The sequence below is a fragment of the Aulostomus chinensis genome, chromosome 13, assembly GCF_037954235.1.
Source record: "Aulostomus chinensis isolate RoL2024-O1b breed Wild chromosome 13, RoL_Achi_v1.0, whole genome shotgun sequence".
NCBI lineage: Eukaryota > Metazoa > Chordata > Actinopteri > Syngnathiformes > Aulostomidae > Aulostomus > Aulostomus chinensis.
The window spans coordinates 9,308,221-9,332,687 of NC_141332.1; the positions used below are offsets into that span (position 1 = coordinate 9,308,221).

At 44.1% G+C, this 24,467-nt stretch overlaps 1 protein-coding gene across 8 annotated transcripts in view; it reads right to left on the reverse strand.

Moving 5' to 3' along the window:
* The window catches only part of tenm2a (teneurin transmembrane protein 2a), a 227,807-nt gene that overhangs the window by 25,844 nt on the left and 177,496 nt on the right, over positions 1-24,467 (reverse strand). For 6 of the 8 annotated variants that reach the window (XM_086223073.1, XM_086223070.1, XM_086223067.1 and 3 more), the window contains 7 exons: positions 19,726-19,964; positions 9,190-9,312; positions 7,112-7,338; positions 6,592-6,787; positions 4,745-4,846; positions 4,143-4,337; positions 2,534-2,734 (listed from right to left, as the gene is read on the reverse strand). In XM_086223073.1, coding sequence (XP_086079199.1) covers positions 2,534-2,734; positions 4,143-4,337; positions 4,745-4,846; positions 6,592-6,787; positions 7,112-7,338; positions 9,190-9,312; positions 19,726-19,964 — 1,283 coding nt within the window. The remainder of the gene's footprint in view (positions 1-2,533; positions 2,735-4,142; positions 4,338-4,744; positions 4,847-6,591; positions 6,788-7,111; positions 7,339-9,189; positions 9,313-19,725; positions 19,965-24,467) is intronic. The other 2 variants (XM_086223071.1, XM_086223069.1) reach the window with 1 other exon arrangement.

The window sequence follows — 24,467 nt, forward strand, 5'->3', positions numbered from 1 at the left end:
TATAGTTGTGTAACCGGGTGACACGGTGCTGCAGTATTCACACTGTCGCCTTACAGCAAGAAGGTTCCGGGTTTGAGCCCTGGCTTGAGCACAGGGTCTTTCTGTGTGGAGCTTGCATGTTCTCCCTGTACCTGCGTGGATGCTTTTCAGGTACTGCGGCTTCCTCCCACAATCCAATGACATGCAAGAGGAGACGAAGCTGATTGATACTCTAAATCTGTCCTGCGATGGAATGGCGACCCATCCAGGGTGAACCCTGCCTCTCGTCCAAAGGTAGCTGGGAGAGGCTCCAGCCCCCCTGCAACCCGTAACAGGATAAGCAGTATAACATGAATGGATGGATGGATTAGTGTAACCAGACAAATAGCACCTTCACCGAACTGTAACACTATACTGTGGCACACCTGCACAGAGGCTAGACCCTGAGTCAGTTGCCAGTCACTGCACAGCGCTACCTGCTGGTCACAGTTACAAAAACATGTCGACATTTGATGCTTTGGTTTCCTTGTGTAAGACAATGTTTTTCTACACAATGCAAGGTACATTCCGTTCAGTTACTATTTTTAAGTTGCTAAATAAAGTTCAATTCATCTTCTGGATCTCAGCAAAACCAAATCATGTAATACTGAAGTAAACATTATACAACTGCCGGATGACAAGAATTAATTCAAAACTAGCAAAGACTTTTGCAGCTTGTTGACAGGCGTTTGCTGGCCACCAGAGAGTTTTGTGAACAAACTGGACATCATGCCAGGGTTTGAACCCTGCATGTTTATTTATTGCAGTGTGTATGTGTGTGTGTGCGTTTGTGTGTGTGTGTGTGTGTGTGTGTGTGTGTGTGTGTGTTCTTGTACTTGCTACATATTGAGGACTAGAATACGTATTTAACCAACAGAGTGAGGACATTTTTGTAAAGTGAATACATTTTAGCCGGACCTCTCATATTCAAAGGGCCGTTTGAAGGTCAAGACTTGGTTTTAGGTTCAAGGTTAGAATTAGGTACTGGTTAGGTTTAGGGTCAAGGTCAGGGTCAGGCAGTCACTTGAGATGGTTAGGTTTAGGGTGAGGGGCTAGGGAATGTTTTATGTCAATGAATGAAAGTCCTCACGAAGACATAAGTACAAGGATGTGTGTGTGTGTGTGTGTGTGTGTGTGTGAGAGAGAGAGAGAGACAGAGAGACAGAGAAGCAAAGACACGTGATCAAAGAGTGACTTAAAATTCTCCAAACATACTGCTTTGTCTGACCTCCTGCTACAGAAACAAACACTGTCAAATTAACTTGACAGGAAAAATAATAAAAAGCAAGTACCCATGACAATCTGCAACACGCAATTCACCATCAGGCACCTTCCATTCAAATTAAAATACTATTGTGTCTTCTGTTACAGCCACTGTTTGGAGGCTGAAATTTGGCAGGCAGTGGCGGTACATGTGGCGCAATGTGACAATGCTGCTTGTGGGCTCCAGACCCCCAGAGTGCAACGAGTGTAGCATGTGCAGATGTTTCGATACACTCTGGCTGAGGGACCCTGCAGTGTGGAACAATGTTGTTTTTATTAAAGTTAAGCATTGCCTCTCTCACAGTGAATGCTGTAGCTCTGTTTACGATCCAGAGTTTAGTAGCATCACAGGCTTTCTGACTCCCCTGCAGTGGTGACTTCACATGTGTTTTCAATGAGATCCAGCATTACACGTCACTGTTTTGAAAAGAAGTTGCATTCTGTTCAAGGTCTAAACCTCACGAACACCTAGAGAGAATATCTACAAATTTCTCACAAACATCCAGTTGGACCACAGAATGAATAGGATCTGGTTGTCAAAGTTCAAGGCCACTGCGACCTCTGATCCCACTCTTTAGAGTATGAAATCTCAGGAATGCCTTGAGGTAATTTTGTTACATCTGGCGCAAACTTCCAGTTGGACTGATTTAAATTTGGTGGTTGAAAGTCAATGTAGTGAAGAGTCTGTGTCCTATTTCTGAGTAAACTGTGGAGTTTGAAAACTGGAACCGAGTGCACTAAAATGGTTTGTATGGAGACCACAAAATATGAAACTCGTAATTCCGTTCCCTCTCTACAACCCCACCTTAGTTCCAGGAACTCTGTATACTTGGGTCTGAATTCCCACAAAATTAGGCAAATTAGTCTGCCAATGTACATGTTCTCATTGCGGGTCACTGTTTGTAATTCCTGCTTTATAAACCTAAACAGCAGTAAGGAACTTACCTTGCATGTCAGGCAAGACTTTCTTGATATTCTGATCCATGATGTATCCATAGTATAGAACACAATGAACGTAGGTGTGTGAAGTTGCTCGATAATATAGTGGTTGAAATGAAATGTGAAGAACACTGAACCAAACAGACCCACCCCGATAGTTCCAGGGCTTAGCGGGGTTAAAATAATGACCCCAGAATGAAATTTAGCCCCTGGTGGCTACAGCTGAAATAAAGGTGGTTCTTCCAAAGGTTTCTAGCTCCTGGGAAAAGTTCCAAAAGCAATTTAAGTAGTTGACTATTGCTGTCATACTGACCCATAGAGCAGTCAGGTCCCATCCAATTGGGGTCGCAGCTGCACAGCCCGGTGTCGGGTATGAAGGCACCGTGGCCATGGCACTGGTCTGGGCACTGGGCCCTGGGCAGCTCACAGTGGAGCCCTCCCCAGCCTGGCTTACAGTGGCACTCCCCATTCACACAGATGCCATTGTTGGAACATGTCGGATCCAAGCAATCCACTGCAATAAGCCAGAGAAACATCATGTGAAAAATCACAGGGAGACCAAATGAACAACAACTAACAAAGGCAAGAAAATGACACATCAGACCTGGTGTTATAAACAAATGAAATATCATGAGTTGGTTAAAAGAATGAGACATGACATTCTTTTCTTTCTTTGAGTACACATAAAGATAATGAAATAAAAGAATGTGGCTAAGGCAATTAAAGGACACAATAATGAATAGCTGAGTCCAGCAAATGTGCTCCATTATGGAGAAGCCTTGCTGACACTTTATTCTGCATGAGTGCGTTTGTGTGTATGTGCATATGTGCTATACACATGGGAGAATCTGACAATGTCATTCTGCCAGGTTGACAGGCAGCTCGAAGTCCAAGCACTGAGTGAAAACCAATTTGACAAATTACCTCCTCCCAGCAAAGCGCCCACCCAACCCACCCACCCATCCTCTGGTTTCTTCTCATTGCTCTATCCCAGTCGCTCACCCACTCTCCTTGTCCTCTTTGTCTGACACCTCTGTCACCCCTCCCCCTTCTCCCATCCTCAGGCATGATTGACCCCACCACACCTCTTCACACACACACACACACACACACACACACACACACACACACACACACACACACACACACACACACACACACACACACACACACACACACGCGCGCGCGCGTGCGCGCTCAGCCCTCCATTTCTGTTTGCCTGGCAGAAACGGTGGATCACAGTTATTGATTTTCATGTCACTGGCACTCCAGGTAAATTGTTTGAGGGACTCTACTGTGATGAATATCAGATATCAGACCAGAGGAGAAAGAAAAAAATTGGATGAGAGGGAGATTGAGGAAAAAATGAAAAAGCAGGAGCAAATGGTGACCTTGTTCTCTGAGGCCTTGTGTCTTGACTTCTTCAGTCTGTCACTCCACCTTGTCTCTTCATCTTCACCCTTGACACCTCTCTCTTTTCTCCCTCTTATTCCAATTTCTCTCTTTCTTACTCTCATACATATTCACCTCTCACTGCCACTTTGACTCCCCCTCTGTCTTTTACTCCTCTCTGGCTCTTCTATCTTTCCGATGACTACGAATGCAGCGGGCCGATCCCTCTTAACAGAGATCAATAGAAGCGATTCCATCCCTTAATAAAACCTCTGATGTGTTTGGCTGCTGAACCATTTCTCATCTGTATATGTGGAGGGAATGGACGCTCACTCAGGCTGAGATTGCGCTATGATGAGCTGTCTTGCAGGAGTTAGGAGGAGTGGATATATGCTTGTTTTGCTGCAAACATTCATGTTTCTTTCAAAATAATCACCATCTGTACAGATGCACTGGCTAGAAAACAAATGACGCACATTAAGCTGTGATGCTACATCCCAGAGGATCACCACACCATTAACTTCTCTCACCCTCTGCGCAGTTTTGCCCTTTGTAGCCAATGGAGCACACACAGTTGCCGTCAGTGCAGGTGCCATGGCCGCTGCAAAGAGGGTCGATGCACTGTGTGATAGGAACATCACACTCAGGTCCTTTCCAGCCGCTGTAACATACGCAGGAGCCTTTGTCGTATTGCCCGTTGCCACTGCACAGCACTGGACATGCCGCTGGAGGTACAGAGGAGGGGAGAAGATTAAACGTTGCGCAGACTTTTAAGTTATTCTCAAACCCACATTGCCCACCCACTCACACATACACTCATCTAACACCACCATCTCTTTCCAGGATGGAAGGTGAATAGAGTGGTTAAAGGGATGGCAAATAGCAATGACATGAAGAGTAATTAGAGGTAGAGGTAACTAAACTATTCATCAAAGCTGTCTATCTGAGGTGAGCACCGAGCCAGGGCGACATTTGCTAGGGGAGCTGCCATTCATCATCACTCAACTTGTCTGGACTCCTCCTAAGGCCATATGCCATCTTATTGCTCTTAACCCTCCCTTACACCCACTCCTCTAATTAGATGGCATAAAATGTCAGAATTGTCTGATGGAAAACTATAAGCAGCTAATACCTTTGGAGCAGTCCATGCCATGGAATCCTGGGAAGCAATGGCACACACCAGAATTACACTCTCCGTTACCATGGCAATTGCGCGGGCACTCTTGCACTGAATCTGTGAGGAAGACAGAGAGAGGGAGAGAGAGAGAGAGAAAAGAGAGAGAGAAAGAGAGAGAGAGAGAGCGATAGATAGATAGAGAGAGAGCGAGAGGAGGGTGAGAGAGCATCAAAGCATTTGATTAAATCTTTGGCACCGTTCACTTTTAAGATACTATGAGTGGAGTAAAGGAGCTCCAAGTCTCATAGTCACACAGACATCAGAAGAAATACATGCAACCTGTTTCAGTTTCCTCCTCATAGCTTGAGGGGGAATATTATTTCTCCAAAAGGCAACCATTATCCATCCTCCATTTCTTTGCATTGAAAATTTCTCACTCTTCTACATATTTCTTCCCTTCCTCCTGTTATTTTTGTTGTTTACTCCTCAGCCGTGTGTAATAAGTTGTGGCTAGCTTCCCAGCTACCAGCTAGAATGAAACTTTTCCACATTAGAAAACTCAAAGTATAAGTTTTCGGGATGTAGAAATGTTTTGATCTAAAGAAAAGTTAGGGGAGGTTAATAATTTCACTTGATGTAAAGGGTTAATTAAGAAAACCTGTCAAATAGCAACAGTCTGATGATGTCTTGAGGATTCAGTTAAATGTTTCATATGGGGATATTCTATAATCTGTTGCCACAATAACAAAACATCATCAGATGTTGCAGGGTTTTGTCTTGACATTTAACTTCATAAGAATCTAAGTCAAAATATTTAAACGATGTTGGTAAGACTTCCAGGTAAAATTAGCAACAATGGAAGCATCAAAGGCGAATCTAAAACTTCACGACAAAAAACATTACAAGGACATTGCACATATTATTTTCATAACTATATTAGAAGACTGTTTTTTTGGTTCTGTTTTTTTTCAGTATTCATACACGACTTCAGTGCACCATTCACTGTTTGCAGCACTCAGAAGAGACGAGCAGTTTGGTGGAGAAGGAGAAGGCTCGATGACAATGATAAGGAGGACTTCATGCCCTCCTGCCCTCATGCGTTTTTTTCCATCTCTCACAACACGCAAAGCATTACTCAGCAAACCCACTCTACCTCTCCCCTCTCTCGCAATTTCTCCCCCAAATCCTAGCTCCTTGTCTGCCTCTTATCCGAACACCAACCCCCTCTTCCACTCTCCCGTACAACTCCTTCACTCCACTTCATCCCATTCTGGCTTTGCCCCCACCATTATGTCTTCCCACCAACTCCCCCTCTCACCACTCACTCTAAACCTGCCCTCGCCACCTCTGGCTCTCCTTCTCTACACTCCTCCTTGTGCTGAAAGCTCTGACACGAGATGTTGACAGTGAAGGATTTTGTCTCTGTGCTTGACTCTTCCTACCCAACATTCCTAACCTCATACTCTGAGCACATTTGAAATGATTTGTGACTCTGTTTCAGGTCCTAAAAACAGGCAATTTGCATGGTTACAGAGGTGTTCTGTTTGGATATTTTGGAGGTTTTACATCCTCTTCACACACGCTTATACTGCGTGAAAAAATTCTAAAGTTGCTGATATGTCTTTTTTTTTTAAGTCACACAATCAATTTATTGTGCTATGTTATCGTACAACAATATTCCTGGAACTGTGTTGCTAGCGATAACATCTCCATCTTACAGCGGTGTCACTGGTAATGTACGGCCTAGTCTACTTTCCTCGTTCCATCTTCTGCCGCCACAACCTAAATCTCATCTCGCCTCCCAATTACTTTTCCCCGCCGCACATCTCTATCTCCACCTATGACTCTGAAGAGTGTCTCACCCATGATGTTTGTGCTGAAGGAAACAGTCTCCCTCTCCCGACCGTCATTGTAGAAGGCCAGGTGCCAAGCTCCGGCGTCCAGGTACTGGACAAACACCGCCTCATTGAGGACCACAGTTTGGATGCTCCTCCTCTCCCGTGGAGACTCAACCACACTCCACTTCTCCTTCCCATCCAAACGCTCCATGTAATCATACTGCAGGAGAAAAAGAGAGGGCAGACAGAGGGAGATTCGATAAACCATCTCTTTTTTGGGGGGAGGGTTTTGAGAAATCTAAATGGTTATCTGGCTGGTCCTCCTCTACAAATCAAATCTGCTGTTAATTGAGTAGTTTCTAATTAATAAGAGGCAGTAAAAGCAACATTACTGTGAGATTTAATTAAGGTTAAATCATGGATTAAATGAGTTTTTTTTTTACTATTCAAATAAATCACAAATGAATCATAAAATGCCCCAATTCTCCATATATGGGAGAAGCTCAGTGGATCAAATCTGTGACAGACAATCTGATGAACAGACCTGTGCATGAGAGGGAGGCAGGCCTTTGCGAATGTACACTCCGAACAAGGCATCCTTGCCCAAGGAAATATTGAACTTGAGGAACTGGGGTTGGCTGAGGTGGAGCAGGGATCTCCAGAACACTCCTGGTGGGATTTCTTGGGTCACCCGCCTCCCCACCTCGATGTTGCCGGTGTCTATACTGCTGTTTCGGCCTGCCCAGGCGCCTGGAGCGAGGGGGAAAGAAACTGCATAATCTGTGATTATAAGCATTGATTGTCAGAGTCAATAGTTAATCATCACAGTTCACTGAAAATAACGTGTTGGAAAATTCATGGCCATTGAAAAGTAGAGGATGAGCACCATTAGTTTGGTGGGCTCTGCATTTATGTTGAAATGAGTGGTGTGATGGGATGCAACGTGATGCCTTTGTATTAAACCCTGCGAGACTCTGGACTTTGTTATCTCGGCTAAAATGAGAGATTGTTGATAGAAGTGCAGGGCAGAGCTTTCCAAGCACAGACAGGCTAGCAGGCAAAAACACACAGCATCCTGCAATCAGGTCAGTCATCGAGTGCCGGGCCCCAGACAGAGTGTGAATGTGCGTGCATTTGTGCACAACATAACAAAGAAATAAAAGTAACAATGAGGAGAACAACAGCAGCATCTGGCCTAGACGGCTGGGGAGCACAACACAACAGTCCTCTCATTAATACTGAATACAGACAGAGAGCAGCAGCCCACACGTACACGCCGTACATGCTGTGTGGGTTACAGAGAGATCGAATGAGTGAAATAAGAATAGATAGAAAACCACATGGGGGCCTTAAAGGGAGAACGAAGCTGGGGTGGGTAGAGGGGGTGTTGCGCAGGCAGTGTTTTACCTTGCTGCTGACTGAGATGACAAACCAACAGCAGCTCGACATAACTCAGCCGAGTGGTTAAACAGCACATACTGATAGCACTGCTAGTACGCTGTCATGAATTATGAAAATATTTCAGCTGCTGTGAGCCTACTTGGGTGCAAAAATCTGTTGGGCTGTTACATGTTGCACAGCAGAATCAACATTTGAAAGCCTTACATTACACATTAAGATTTCTCTCGCAAATCCCACAATGCGTCAATCTGTCCTTCGCTATTTTCCGATATTTTACACCATCGATGTGTCTCAGCAGCAGGCAAATTTGTTCCTACACAGATGTTTAAAAAAAGGTCAAACATTAAGTAATTTTTCTAGAGATGTCTTGATAATATTTTCATCTGTACTGAAGTTATTAAAGAACACACAGGTGTGGTACACTACCATCACATACTGTGAACGAAATTAGGTCATTTCTTTCTACTTTATCTTGCCCTTTATAGAGTGATTTCTATAAAATAATTCTTAAAAACATCCTAAAATCGATTTGGTAGGAAATTGAACAATTCTTTGTTTTTTTTTTTGTTTTTTGTTTTTTTGTAGTTTCATCCTAAGTAACTTTTTTACACCATGATATAGGAGGAGACATGTAACATATCGGTTCCTCAGATTTAATTTTATATGGGTGACAATTCTAAAACATAGATGAAAAAAAATATACTTTGGACTGTTAGAAATGTACTTCGCTCTATTAGATACAGATATAATCATCCTTTGTTTCTTGTGTTTAGGGGGTGCTTATGTAAATGTGTGTATGTACAAATATATAAACGTATTGTGGATTATCTACTCCCCTTTCAGTGGTCCTAAGCTAAAATTTTGGAAACCACTGATGTGAAAGATAAGACACCGAAATAAAATAAAATATTCCTACTTTCCTTCGATGTACATTTTGCAGCTCTGGGAAAGTGTATGTTTGACTGGCAGTGCTTAGGTCCATTCTGATAAAGGCACTTGTCACTCCATGAAATATTGTGTCGAACTGACATTTTTTCACTTTTTAAAATCTACAAATGGTATAGATGATTTTTTTTTAAATAAATTGTGGATTCTAGTTTGTAGGATCCCACTCCTATTCAAATGATTTTCTATGACAAAATAGCCTGCATGTCCTCTATGTTGTACGTACGTATGCTTTGTAACATGGCCACAGCTGCAGGTGTGTGCTGTACTTCATACCTCTGCCTCCAGACGGCAGTGTGGCCACATCACTGTTGACAGGCAGGCCAGCTCCCAGTCCGTTGTTTAACACTGGGCCGTCGGACGGTTTCAACTGCCATGTCAAACCCAGCAAGTTGATCGCTGCACACAAAATGACAGAAGGAAGAGGAGCGGAGTGAGAAGAGTGTGTGAGGACATATTAAATAGACCAGCAAGCTTAAAACCAATAGCACTTGAAAGCTTGTCAAAGAATACAGGATATAACATTGCCTTTATACTATAGCTCAATAAAAATTAATAACTCGCTGGCAAATAACCTACTTCTCAAACCTGAAGTGAACCTCACACAACAGACAAATAAAAACCATTCCAAGTCGTCTTTCTTCCATTTTGTCTTCTGTACCTCAACCTCTCGCAATTGTCTTTCAAACTGACAGCATCTCCTGCTTTTATTTGGAAGCCTTTACACCGTCTCATGGAGCGCAAGTGACAGATTGCTCTCTGAAGAGATTGCTCGATGTCTCTCCTTCCCTCATCTTCCTCTTTTGAGCTGTGCTCTCTTATTGTGTGCTGCCGGTATAAGGCTTCTCGGGTGTGTTCATTCCTCATATGTCAGCTCTTTACTCTCCCTGTGTCTTTTCCCTGTGTAGCCCCGCTGCCAAGCATCATCTTTCCCGAAAAACAGGATAGAAGAAGCAGAGTACACAACAGTAGAAGTAGTAGTGTTGTAAATGATTGTTTTAATCTCTCTAATGCTTTGGAACAATCTCCTGAGTGGTCTGTCTGAGTATTCAAGATAATGTCACAGAAAAGGAATTATTCACTTGCAGTATTCTGTGTATACAGGAGAGCTTCCAAAGTGTTCACAAGGCATAGATACGGGCGTACATGATGCATTATACAGGTGTTATTGTACGCCTCTCAGCCTCGGCCTTATCCCTGCCATGCAAGCCTGTAACACAGAAACTTGGGAATCAATTTCCCTCTTGTCAAATTCGATCTCCACTTGTCAAGGTTTGCACATACAGGAGCGAGTGTAAACATGACAGAATAAAAAGAGAGGATTCTGGATTTGCTGCCAGGGCAGACTCATTCTCACCCCCAGCATCCCATCTCTCCTTCTCAATTTTATTGTTTCTTCCTTTTTCTGTCCCCCACCTGCCCCCCCCCCCCCCACACACACACACATTGTTCTCCCCCCTGCCACGCTCCCGGTCAAAGGAAGGCGCTGACACTTCGGCTACTGTACGGCCTCCGCTGTCAGCTCTTTTTTATTTTTCATGGGAGAGGCAGTAGAGAGAATGAGCGAGATGCAGAGAGACTACAGTGTCCCTCCTCCTCTCATTCTGTCTCTTCTCTTTTATATACACCTCTTGCCCTCCCATCTCATCTCCTTGACCTTCACTTCTCTTCTCTTTTCCCTTTTAATTCCCCCTTTTTTCCCTTCTTATCTTTGCCTCTTCTTTCCTGTAGATAATACAGACATGCCTCCCTGCACACATGCAGACGCACGCACATGGAAAGATGCTATCAAAGAGGAGAAGTCGATGGAAAGATTACCTATTGTATCAGCTGGAGACAGAAAGCAATAGTAGGTCTATTGTGATAGTGCATTCAATCTAGGTCACCCCCAAGAACATGCCCACCAGCCTTTTAGTTAGTGTTGTCTATGTCTGCTCATCTGTGTGTTTGAGAGATGGTGCACGTGTGTATTTCCCAAATGACATCTTTTCTCCCCCTTTTATTTCTCTTGAACAGCTATGAAAGAACTGACCAATAGATGGCAGTGTTGCTCCTTGGTGACAAGATCACTTTGTCAACAGGTTTCATCGCATCAAGACACAACAGAAGACAAAGAGAGAGAAAGACAGAGACAAAGAGGAGCGCTTGTTATCATTTTCTTTACAAGTACCAATTCCTCATATTAACAACTCTGCTAACTTTGTGAGGGTGTCAGTTTAGCCAAAATGAACCTCTTGACATCGATCTACTTAGTTGTGTTGTCATAATTTTCCTTTTGGATCATAATTGCCATAATTATTGTTTTCAAGCTACTCTGGAAGACTTTATTTAATGCCATGCTAATGAATATGTGAGCTGAGTTCAACAGTGACAGAGAACTACTGTATATTTGGACTGAGCTTCTTTTTACTTATAGTCTCCCTTATTTCATGGAACATACACAAATACTTGCAGGCACACACACACACACACACACACACACACACACAGGATCACAGAGAAGCAGGTTTAACAAGCAAACAAGTTGGATTAAAAATAGATCATTTGCTTCAAGAGGATTTTTTTATGTAATCTTAATGCATAATTCAGGGAGGCAAAGTGCTTGCCAGTATCATCTGCAAAAGACAGCATCTGACGCAGCAGCACTCGTGATCAAGTGGCACAAAGAAAAAAGTAATAAAAGAGGACGGACTGCTGGACAGAGGGAGGATGAAAAGGAGGAGGTGGCGGCCGAACTCAGAGAGGGGCAACAGCCAGGAGAAATGTTCGAAACGTCGGCAGAGAGAAGGAGGAGGGAGGAACAGAGAGAATACTGGACGACAGCAAGAACTGAGAGAATATTAAAGGACATACAAAATCCCCAGATGATAAAAATGAGCAGGAAAACAGGCTACAAATGATGTTTCAGAGAGGAGAGGAGAAGATGACTACGGGCCCCTCGGATGAAATGAGCAAGGGAGAGGGAGATGGCAACAGAGAGGAGAGATTTAAGGGATGAATGGCCCTGTATTCATTGACTGGTTGGATAAGAAAGTGGCCATGATTCATCCTCTGACAGTAAGTGGTTCACAACATGGGCAATCAGACAGAAATACAATGCTTATGTGTAGGCCTTGTGTGTTTTGAGAAATATTTATACGTCTCTGAGTTAAAGGGTGTAAATGGGTTTCTGCATAGGGAGAGGAAATAGAGCAGCAGAGATGGAGGAAGGTGACTTTGTGGCAGCCTGTGCTCTGAGTGCCCCCTGACTGGAAAATATTGTATCATCATCATTCTGTTCTATGAAATATGCTCCAACCGTTCAATGTCTCTCCCTCCTCTTACACCACTCGGCCTTACCTGTTTAAAGGGCAGCCTCTCTGGTTGAACCAGCCCTTAATAGCACCAAAGCTAGACAATTGCCCTGCGTGTTTTGCGTATAATCTCTCGCAATGCAACTAAGATCACACACACACACACACACACACACACACACACACACACACACAACACACTTTACTTCACTATCTCCCCTGGCCATCCCAATAAACGCATATTAACTGTTCTAATTCACCACTAAATTAACAACTCTGACCTCAATTAGGGCAGTAATTGTAGCTGAGACCAGCCCCTTTTCCTCAGCATGCCTACTAATTGGTATAGGAAGACTTCTCCTTGCCTTTCTACCTTTCTACCCCTTCAACAAGGCCTCCATTTAGTGAGATATTGTTGTCTAAATGAAACAACCACCCGAGGTAGTGCACCTTTGCTGTTTAACTCCCCCCTCACACGCACCTTCCTCTCTAAATCTCCTGCTAATATTGCAAAGCCCGAGGAAAGAACTGTGTGCAGATCCTTCAAAGTTTTGAAGGTGCTGCTTGCTGAGATCATTTGGGATGGATGGGGGTGCAGATACCCTGAGGGGGTTGTCACAGAGAGAGTAGTTACCTGCTTCAGAGGTGTATCTACGTATGCATGTCTCAAATTGCACGGTATTAACAACAGCTGCACGCACAAGCACAAGCGTGCGTGTACACAGGCACATCCCCGACGGGACCTCCTCACCCAGCTGATGCAACTGGACTGAAATTGACTGCAACACAAAAGGTTATGTGAGTTGCTCGCAGCTTCTACCTGCAACACGGCGTCTGGCAGAGAGAAACTGCAACTCACTCAATCACAGCAGAAATGGCTTCCGTATTGGCACTGAAATATTGAGATGGCACGAGGCAAATGTAGCTGTCTGTGTGTGTGTGTATGCATGTGTGTGGGCATGTGTGTGTGTGTGTGTGTGTGTGTGTGTGTGTGTGTGTGTGTGTGTGTGTGATGGGCTAAATGAAAAGAGATGTGAATCTGAGTGATGTCCTCCTTTCTGAATCCTCATTTCCTCTTCAGATATCTCTACCCTGACCCCCTCCCCTCCCCTCACCCACCCCTCTACCCTCTCTTTTCCACATCAGCTAGCTCTGGTTCGTCTCATCCCTTCCTACCTCAGTCCTTTGCCTCTCATCGATCTGTATTAGAAACAGGATATGAGGAACTATCCTATCTTATCACAGATCAGAGAGTGAGAGAGTGAGGAAGAAAGACAGAGAAAGTGTGCGCATGTTTTGGAAGCTAAGACACAGGGAGAGAGAGAGTGTGTGAGAGAGAGAGAGTGGGGAGAAAATGAGAAGAGAGTGGCAAAAGAGGGGACAGCCATTCGTTCACTTCACTTTCATCCATCTCGTTTCAAACATGGGGATAGTGAAGCACTATGGGCCTAATTGGACAAACAATTGGGTCCAGATAAGGCCCGTGCTAATGAATAAATGAATGAGGAAATAAATGAATGAAATGAGCCTACGCATGCTAATGCAGGCAAAATGAAGACTGCCCAACAATGACGTCAGGCAAGCTGCAAATTCATTGCATTACATTAGGATGATGTATTAATCAAAGCTTAGAATATCGCCCCCTAATCACAACCACTAACAGGATGAACACTGATGTTGCCTCCGCATGCTGTCTGAACAAGTGTGCAATTACTTTGTACTACCTGACCAAGGCAGATGACCATTTATCCCTCTAGTGCAGATGGTGTAGCACCTTGTGCCTGGCCCCGGCCATGCCCTGCCCTTTTCTTGGACTGGCAGAGTGTGGTAAGATTCTAACCTTTATCAGTACGACAGGCCCTGCTGCTAGGGACACACGCTCCCCGTCTGATCCTTATGCCCAGGTTCCTGCATTCACCATATGCCCAATCCAGCCCTCACCTCCACACGCACACACACACACACACACACAAAACAAATGCATATGGACACACACTCCGACACTGGCATGAGCGACACATCCTGACCTCTAGCTGTTCCACCTTGGATCAGCAGAAGGGAAGCCACATGTAGAGTGAGAGGGGACTTTGGGGTCAAGGTGCTGCATTTGGAGACAAGCCACATTGTGAAATATGGGGGTCTGACACACACATCCACACATCCACACACACGCACATGCACACACACACACACACACACACACACACACACACACACACACACACACACACACACACACACAGATATTATTTCCAGTTTGATGAAAATTTATTGGTGTTTTTTACTGACCATCCATCCATTTTCCTCCACTTGTCCTGTTAAGGGTCATGGGGGGCTGGAGCCTATCCCAGCAGCTTTCGGGCGAGAGTTGGGGTTCACCCTGGACGGGTCGCAAGTCCATCGCAGGGCCAAAACATAGAGACAGACAACCATTCACACTCACAGCCACACCTATGGTCAATTTAGAGTATCAATCAGCCTCGTCCCCTCTTGATGTCTTTGGACTGCGGGAGGAAGCCTGAGTACTTGCAGAGAGCCTACGCAGGCACAGGGGACAGGTTGCCAGTCAGGAGCAATTACAGGATCAGTATCTTGCTCAAGGATACTTCAACATGGTCACGGGGGGAAGTGAGGATTGAACCAGTGACCCTTTAGTTGCTTGATGGCCACTCCACTGCTGAGCCATGCCACCCCTCCTTCGTAATATTAGCGGAGAAATTAATGATAACGTCAATGGACATTTAAATTTTTATGAAAATGAATCCAATGCTTGATTGGATTATCAGCTCATTATTGCAGGCAAAAGATAAGGAAACAATGAGTTTCAACAATCGCATGATCATCAAACAGAAGTCAGGCTGAAACAAACAGTCAAAAACACCACTGATGTCAGGGAAGAAGTCGAATCAGCTGATCTGAACCAGCTTGAAGGTGCCAACTGAAGATAGAGGTTTGTTCTGTTCCTCTGCATGGGATTAATTGGCCACACCTACTTGGCTGTGGACAATTAAGGGAATGCAGAGGAGTGTTAAAAGGGTGCCATGGTGATGCTAATTGCAAACTGTGAGAAATACATCAAGTTAATAAAAGTTCCCTTCTCCCTTCCTGAGATTCTGGTTTCACTTAACATTGGAGTTTGTGGGGCAGTTGGAGGTGGCTCCTGTCACTTGGAGCAAAATGTGAGTCATTATACTTTACATTACTTTGTGTGAAATAAGATGAATTTGCTTACAGTCTAGCAAAAAGGTTTTTAAAAGTAGTTCTGAAGTACAAGCCATCCACTAATGTAACAAGGCTTAACTCGAGCGTTTTAGTTTAGATCTGCTCCAAAATGTAATTAATTCTTCTCTTGGCTAAGCTCAACCCCTTCACCTAATTTTGTGAAAATCAGTTCAGAAGTTTTTGAAGAATCCTGTTAACAGACAGACAAAGGCACTGAAAATGCAACCTTAGACAGGAGAAAGTCATTTTTTTATCAGACTTTGCAATTTTTTTTTATTCATAGTTTAACTTTTTTGGTGTCTGGGAACATTCCATGGAAGAGAATTGTGAGTAGATATAGTATTACTTGACTTTAAAGGGTCAGAAGCCAAATCCATTGAGAAGCACATTACAAAGCAGTCAATGTCACAAGAGGAGCATAGTTGCTGAACAATGGGAGGATTGATGTCTTCTTGCAGCAATGTCGTAAGGCATGTTGACATATAATTCAGTGATAAATTGCCTCATAATGACTTGGACCTTCAGAAAAAGTTTTTACCAGAGTGATGTGGTAACTGTGTCAGGAGATCTGGCCCGACTGCTATATAAAGATACATAGCATACGTAGATATTTTCACTAAAGCGTTGAACAGTACAATCATTTGTGTGTAAGGGAAGTGTGATGTGAATGCACTGCAGACAGGCACTTCTAACTAGGAAGAATGACCAGAGCAATTGTGATCAGTCTGAAATAGCACGACAGCCGTGATGGATAGAAAGTGGTCGACTCAAAGACATGAAGGTCACACTCGATGACAGTATGTGTGTGTGGCTCTGTTTAATCAACAGACGAGGGACCTGAGAGGAAGACTAAAAATATATTGTGTATGTATGCATGCACGCGTGCGCACATGTGTGTGTGCTCTCATTCATCAGTGGTGACAATACCATGTGGAGTATGCCACTGCGCACGACAAATTCAGCCATCACGCACACTCGTTCACACAATATATCCCTGCAAAGGTGACACAAGCGCCCGCTAGCAAGTTTACTCATTGCAGTCAAGGGCACACCTTGTGACTACAAAGATGTATGCATGCGTGTGTGTGTTTGTGTGTGCGTGTGTGTGTGAGACAAATGTCCAGCGTGACATGACCTCGCTCTTTCATCTATCAAACGCTTTTCTTTTTCACCCTGTTTTTTCTTGTTCAGTATATTTTCTGTCCCCAGAGGCTTCCCACCAACTTCTTTTGTCATCATCCACCTGTTTGCGTCCTCCACCGTCTCTCCGTCCTCTCCTGTCTCTCTCTCACACACTCCCTCTGTTCTCTGCTCGCTGTGATCAATTAGGAAACATTAGTCCCACAGATATTCCAGATGACAGAACCTCAGGAGGCCTCGTTCTCCTTCATCTCCCCTCCTTCTGCCTCCCCTCAGTTTCTCCCCTCCACACCTGGCAGTCTTGTCAATCGTGCTCCTTAACTTCCTCATCTCTTCCTCTCTTCTCAGCAAGCTTCTCTCCTGTTTTTCCTCCCAATCTTATGCTCTCGTCCCTCACAGTGCAGACGGTGACATATCAGCCACAGCCCTCCCCTCTTCCATTCCTCCAGTCATCTATCCTCCTTTCCTCTCCCCTTTATGTCCTGGCGACATGCTGACAGTGACACATCTCCCTTCTTCCCCTCTGCCCACTCTGCTCCAACTCTATTACACCTCTTTCTTTTTTTCCTTTCTTTTTGGCCTTCCTCTATCTCACTCTCTCCAGGTTGCCGTTCACAATGACGGACCTGTCTCCTCTCCTGTACGCCAACCGCTCACCTGTATCCTAGCAACCACCTCTCCTTTGGCTCTGGTGCTCCATGCGGAGCAAGCAAACAAGACGCTGGGGGAATGAAGAACAAGCACTCTCGTTTATCCTCCTCCCTCCATCCATTCAGTCATTCCTTCACATGTAAAGAAGGGACATACTCCGCTGGAGTCAGGAGCAAAGCACTTTAACCAAAAAGACAGTTTGAGGAAAAGCAGAGGAAAAGACTCTGCATGCTTTCAAAATATGGCTCTGTTCTAACACAGAGACATAAAAGGCTTCAAAAAGATAGCATCTCAAAAGGTTCCTTGGCTTATTACCTTTCTAAAAGGCTTTCAGTGTGAACACATATGTGTGTGTGTGTTTCTGTAAGATTGGAAAATTCTGCAGGTTTATATGAAAAATAAGAACTAAGAGGGCCTGCACACTCTCAAAAACACACACACGTGCATCATGTAGTTTCAAGAAACAAACGCCCGCACACACTCAAAAAGAAAAGTGCTTTTCAGGCACATGTGTCCTGGTGTAATTTATGAGTGGGCTCCTGGGTGGACGCCTCAGAGGGGTCCTCTTCACGCTGCATGGCTCTGGGTGCTCTACACAATCCCCCCTGTGAACACCAGTCTCTCTCACACAACACACATTGTACACAAACAAGGTACAAAATCCCCCTCATGAGCAGTGAAGTCGTCCGACTGAAACTCACTGCACGATTACAGCTACAAAAAGCTAGGTAAACACAAGGGTGGGGGGCTTGGCAGCACCGCCACAGCTGGGTTCAGCACAGACAAATATATTTCCTCACCGTACCCTCACAGTTAGCAATGGTAAAAACAATGAACTACCATTTCAGCCATGTTAAAAAGCAAGTTGAACAAATAAGAAGTAAAGCATCTTTGGCGTTTAATCAAGTAATTGGGACAGTGGAATTACAACTATTCCTCCTCCCATACTCCCATTAGAATGCCAAGAGGTAACAAAAAGAGTACATTCATACTGTATTTAGTTAACAGGCTTACTACTCTGCTTCTTTCTATGCATACTCCTATAAATGATTTCTGCATATAGCTTTCAAACTAATACCATTTCTTCAGACATGCACTGTTGTTAACAAGTTGTCTCTGGCAAATAACACATATAGTGCTCTAACAATAATGAATTAAAATGTGAAAAAGGCTGTGTCAGTCGACACATTTGTATTATTTTCTAATCAGATTTAAGTTACATCACCCCTGTGGCATTAGCAAGTTCTTGGATGAAAACAAATGAGCTACAGTATACATGTGCTACTACTAAAAAACATTTTGGTTGTGTCTATGCTCTGCTACACCCCTGCCCTCAAGTATCCACAGGGAAGTGTTTGTGGTCTGTGCAGCTCTCCTCTCTCCCCCTCTACAAACATTCATAGCTCCATATGTGGCTGTCCGGCACAGTGTGACCGTGTAAAGCTCAGGAGAGGATGGATCTGTCTTTGTGCCCCAGGCGAGGGCCTTGATCTGCTCTGGAGGACGCACGCCACTGTCAAGGGCGCTCTGAGGGGAAAGACGAAGCATGCACGCACACATACACACACACACACACACGCGGGCACAGACTTGAGTGGTAATTTGGACACACCCAGGCAAGCTAGCTGCAGATAGCTAAATGGATGATGATGTATGTATAAATATATATACAACTAAATAATGTATAATTATATAAATAAATAATGTAGTGGGGATAAGAGGGTTGTTCTTTCTGCTGATGCCGCTGTTTGCTAAGACGCCCCCATCTGTTGACTCCTTTCTCTGGTGTAAGAGGCCAATCAAGGGCTCGGTGACACATCTGCCTCCTCACACACACACACACACACACACACACACACGCACGCGCGCACGCACGCACGCACGCACACACACACACACACACCCTCCTCTTTTTATTGTCTGTCTTTCTCATGCACACACAGGTCTGTCCAGTAAATGAGGTCAAATACACTCTCTGCCCACACAAACACCCCCACTTATGCCCCCTCCTTCCAGTCCCAGACAGCCAATCTCATCACGCACTCTTGAGGATCCGCCATTCCTTTGACTACAATGCTTTGGCTTCAGATCACAGAAAAACATCCACTACCCTGCTGGGTCTGTTAGGATCCCTGGCCTGACTGATACCTGCTCACGGAGAAAAGCCCCAGTGTGCTGTGGTTTACGTATCTTCCTGTCTGTGTATTTACTGATGCTGAGTGGAGGACAGGGGCTCCTGCTGAGCATGATTTTGACAGTGCAGCACAAGACAACAGTGACTAAGCGCATGCCTCTAGAATCTGCTCTTTGAATTTGTAAAAAGCTCGACACATTTTTGCTGTAGTTTGGAAGACAAATGAGAAGTTCTTCAAGAGACATTATAAGAAAATTAAACCAACATTTCATTGACTGTGGGTAGAATTCCACTGCAAGAGACACCTTCTAATTAAAACATTGAATGTAATTAAATTCCATTGTGAACAACGCTGTGCCTGTGTTCTCTTACCGATGAAGTAGGACAACAGGATGGCGAGCAGGACAGCAGCCGCTATGGCTGTCACGGCGGCACACTTCCAGCTGCAGTACTTGGACGGCTTCTTTAGTTTGAAAGCTGAGCGGGAAAAGGTGTTTCTGGGTAGCAGGCGAGGGGGTGGAGAATACACTGTTCCCGAGGTTAGAGGATAACCAGGGGAGGAGCTACTGAAGAGAGGAGTGGTCCCTGAGGACGTCTTGAACAAGAAGTGCCTGAGAAAGAAGGGAGAGAAAAGGTTATTATACAGGAGGAAGAAGATGGGAAAAATGTACAAATCTGTCAGTACTGATGCTGAAGAAGGTCTGGTAGTTTCGGGCGGGTGACCATAGAGCTATCAAACAATCAGAGTCTAGATGATGGGGACGCATATGTGAAAGCCTCTGTCCAATTTCTCTTTCCAATGAGTCCTTCCTGCCATATGAGTTAGCACATGCTTGAACTGATTGCGTCTACAGCTCAGTCCGTTCCAGTCCAAGGTCTCTTTTTAACTTCTACCCGCTCTACCTTTTTCCTCCCTTCCTCCTTTTCACCTCCGTTCACACCACTCACAATGCCTCGTCTTTACTCTCGACGGCTGTGGAGGATCAGTGGTGTCCACCTCTCTTGTCCTCATTGCCACAGAGAGGTCAAAGCTCAGAAAAGGGATAAAAGAGGGATTTGAACCATCATCCCTTTGCTGATATTTCCCATTATCCTCTGCTATTGCTGCACCTGCCCACCCTATACGTCTTCTTTGCTCTCTTTCTTCACTCACTGTCAACATGTTGCCACAACACTCCATCTCAGATACGCCTGCATCCTCTCTAATTGTTGCTTTCTTCATTTGCTCCGCATTTTCTTCTCTCCTCTCTTTCAGACATCTTCTCTCATTTGACCTTGAAGGAACATTGTTGCCATAGTAAGAAACTTAAACCCTTTAAATCTGTCCTGTAATTTCACAAAATATGCTGATTACGTCCCCGAAGATAGAGAGGGCTGCAGAGAAAGAAGAAGTGTGTTATTTAGCTCATCTGTGGCTTGCTATTAATCTGTTAACGGTCTATCTGACATCCAAAGCAAAAGATGAAATTTGTCAACACACTGGAGACAAATACCGGACCAAAAACAAAGAGAGAGGAGCTTTGCAAACACACTGGAGATCGCAGAGGTTTCCGTAGGAACTGAATGGACTTCTGGTGTGTGATACAGAGTTATGGTATCCTGATGTCTGCAAATGTAGAGCAACTGACATTACATCCTATGTTGTATTGAAAATAAACCAACGACAGCAGAAGAAAGCACCCAAAAGCACATAATTCCACTAAAGATGATGGATATGTGGATGCAGAACATAGTATCAACATAAACATTGTTCCAAAATAGGTTTTCTGGATCACTGATCTAGAACATGATTGATCAAATCTCTCTTTCTGATTACAATAGATGACCCAAACAAATTTCATCAAAGTAATTTTCAAATTTTGCAGTGAAAATGGATCTTTATATTGAAAAAAGACCTTATTGATTACAGTATGATGATTATTAGAAGCCACCTTACATGGACTCAAGGAATGTAAGGCTCATCAACAGCATTTCCAGAAAATTACTGCTGCCAGCTAAATCCTGCCCAGAGCCTTGAAGCGTCCTCAGGATCTATAATTTGATCCATATTACCTCCAAGAGTCATTCACTTGTTCCTGGGAATATTCCCTCTCGTTAATCCAAATCTGGTCCTTTAGTGTTGGTGATACTGCTGACACACTCCAGTGATCTCTTGGTGGAGGTTAAAAACTACGCTTTGGGAGGATACCACGTCGATGCAATTGTGGGGGAAGTCAAATGTCGTAATGTTCATGACTCAAGTTTGTCTCAAGTCCAAGCCCAATGACTCAACACTGGCAGTGTGGCGGGGTCCTCAGTAGTAACACAAACAGGTATGAGTTTGTGTGCCTAAAATATGGGTCAATCTCTTTGCTTTGTGGCCTGCTGTCAGTTTGATTCAGAATAGATCAGTAATATCCCACCACTGTTGTTATATTTGATGACTGCTATCTAAAAAATGCTTAGCTGCACTTTGCTGTGGTCCCCTATCCTTTTGATGTCTTTAATAACTGCTGTTTCATAACAGCGTGTCTCTACATGTGTCTGCTCATCTAAAAACAGTTGGTGAAAACAGGTGATGTGCTCAGAGCATGAAGAGTTGGTTTGGGAGTGCCATTCCGCTCTCGATCAATTATTCAGTCTGTCTGCGCTCTGCCTCTCTCTTTCTCTCTCATCATTGCATGCCACTGATTGTTGGATTGGTATCCTGCTGGATTCTTCTCTTTCTCTGCCTCCACCTCTTCTGTGCGTCCTCCCCCTTTACCTGTCAGGTACGCCACATGACACCAAGGGAAATGGGGAGAGAGAAGAGAGGAGCAAAAAACTCTCGACAGATAGAGGCTGAAAGAGCTTGAGGAGATGGCTTACAAAGAAACATGAGGTTATTGTCTAAAAATACCAGCCTCTCAGTGTCACAGCCATCAATATTAATATGCATGCATAGATGTACATGCTCCCAAATGCAAGAATGCCTGCACACACATACACGCACAAACACACAAACTCCAAGGTCAACCAGCATGTGCCTTTGTTTCAACTCCTTCAACTCCTTTTCACTCTCTCTTTGCTCTATGATCTCAAGGCCGGAGGTAATTAATGAAAATTCCTCTAATGTGTGTGTAAAAGCAAGTGAATTAGTCGCATTCCATGCAACAAAGACTGTATGATTTGATGTGCTAGTGTGTGTTTGAATGTGTGCACTGAATTCATTTCATTCCCTGGCTTTGTTGTTGTGTGCAGAAGCTCCACTGTGAGGCTGCTGTGGGGTGGGAATATGTCTACAAGCCATACTAATTACTAGTAGGCATGGAAAGTGTCTAATGTACTCCGGGGAGGTAATTGACATTGATTTATGTTGCAGAGGACTATGGAGGGGTTCTATCATAGCAGGCAGCTGGCAATCACAACTCTGGATCATAAGGGTAGTATGTGTGTGTGTGGTGTGTGTGTGTGTGTGTGTGTGTGTGTGTGTGTGTGTGTGTGAGAGAGAGAGAGGGAGAGGGAGAGGGCGCGAGAGAGAGAGCGAGAGAGAGAGAGAGAGATAGAACAACAGAGAGAGAGAGAGAGAGAGAGAGAGAGAATGCATTCCTGTGTATTTATGGGCGACTATTGTGGAATTTTTGACAGTGGTCCGACATGTAAACATCACATATAATTAGAGAGAGCTGACAGACTCCTCCTTTTCCTTGTGTGCTGCTGCCCCCCTCCGCAAGTGTAACCACTGCCACCTTGCTGTCATGCATCCTGTCTTAAACATGCAACATACATATGTGGAGTGAGCACAACACACACACACACACACACAACAGACTTCAATGGCTGCACCTGTCCATGCACAATAAAAATACACAGGGGTGATCTTTCAGTCCTGCATGTTCTTTAACAAAACACTTGATGTGTAACCATGCAGGGCAGAAAATGACATCAGAGAAGGATGGACAGGGATGGGGGTATAGATTAGAAAGCAGGAAGGGGTGTATTTTCACTCCATTCCAACCATGGTCCCCACTGAGAGAAGGGAGGACCTGGACAATTAACCACAGAACAGAGAGCATGCTGGGTAATTAGCAGGAAGTCAAAGCTTGCATTCCCCTTGAGTGAACTGACACACACACTTTTGCAGGCGCACATGCACACGGCCTTCATTTTCTCAGCCCTCACAAGCATGTGGATAGAATCACCATAGGTACAGCATAATTAATGGAAGTCAGAATGTGTGTAGAAGAGAAAATGGTCAGATCTGAGAATGAAAACAGGGCTCTGGTGACGAAGGCTCAGTCAGCCCATCATGAGGTTTGTTCTCTGCTTCAATCGTAGGAGACAATAAAGGCTGATGGACAGATGGATGCAGGACAATGGCCCTTCATTCTGTACACGTTCCTTTGACAAGGGACATAGATGAGGATGTTTTTAAAATATCAAAGTCATCTAAAATAGTGTTCTAGGATCTAGTAGTGCATTTTGATTGATTAAATGCTGGTGAGAATAATTGGACGTATTAAATTCAATGACAACTTTTTGTTTTGAGGTGTCAGCAGATGTCCCTGAAGTGGATGTCCCAAAACTTCAGCACTCAAAGCAGACTATCTTTGTCTTCATTTATTACCTCCGTCAAGGATGTTGTGTGAACAGCTCTGTGTGTAGTGTGGGGCAAAGAAGAACCCACTAAATTATACACTAAATAATATCAAAAATAAAGAGGCAGCACTATGATAAATGACACCAAATACACCACAGCATGGCCGTGCACAAAATCTACCCACATTTGGTTCTTTGTGTACATTTCTGACCCTAAAAACAATTCGACCAACTGGCCCTTCAGCAGTTTTATCAGTAATGCTGACAAAGTATGAAATATCAATAACATTCTCTATTCATTCAATCTGTTAACTCAAAAAAGAGGTTTTAGTTTGTTGGGGAGTGGCTCTGCATAATAGTACAGTATATCTGCAGTATTTTGTGAATACAATCACATTATTTTCATCATGAATAACTCTTACGTCACAGAAGAAGTTGCAGGGCTGGATCTGATTCTTGTCTCTGTAGCTTGTTTCTCCTATTTATCCCCTGCAGTTCCCACAGGTAGCATCCACAAATCTGTCCCCACCGTAATGCATTTGAAAGTAACCTATAGC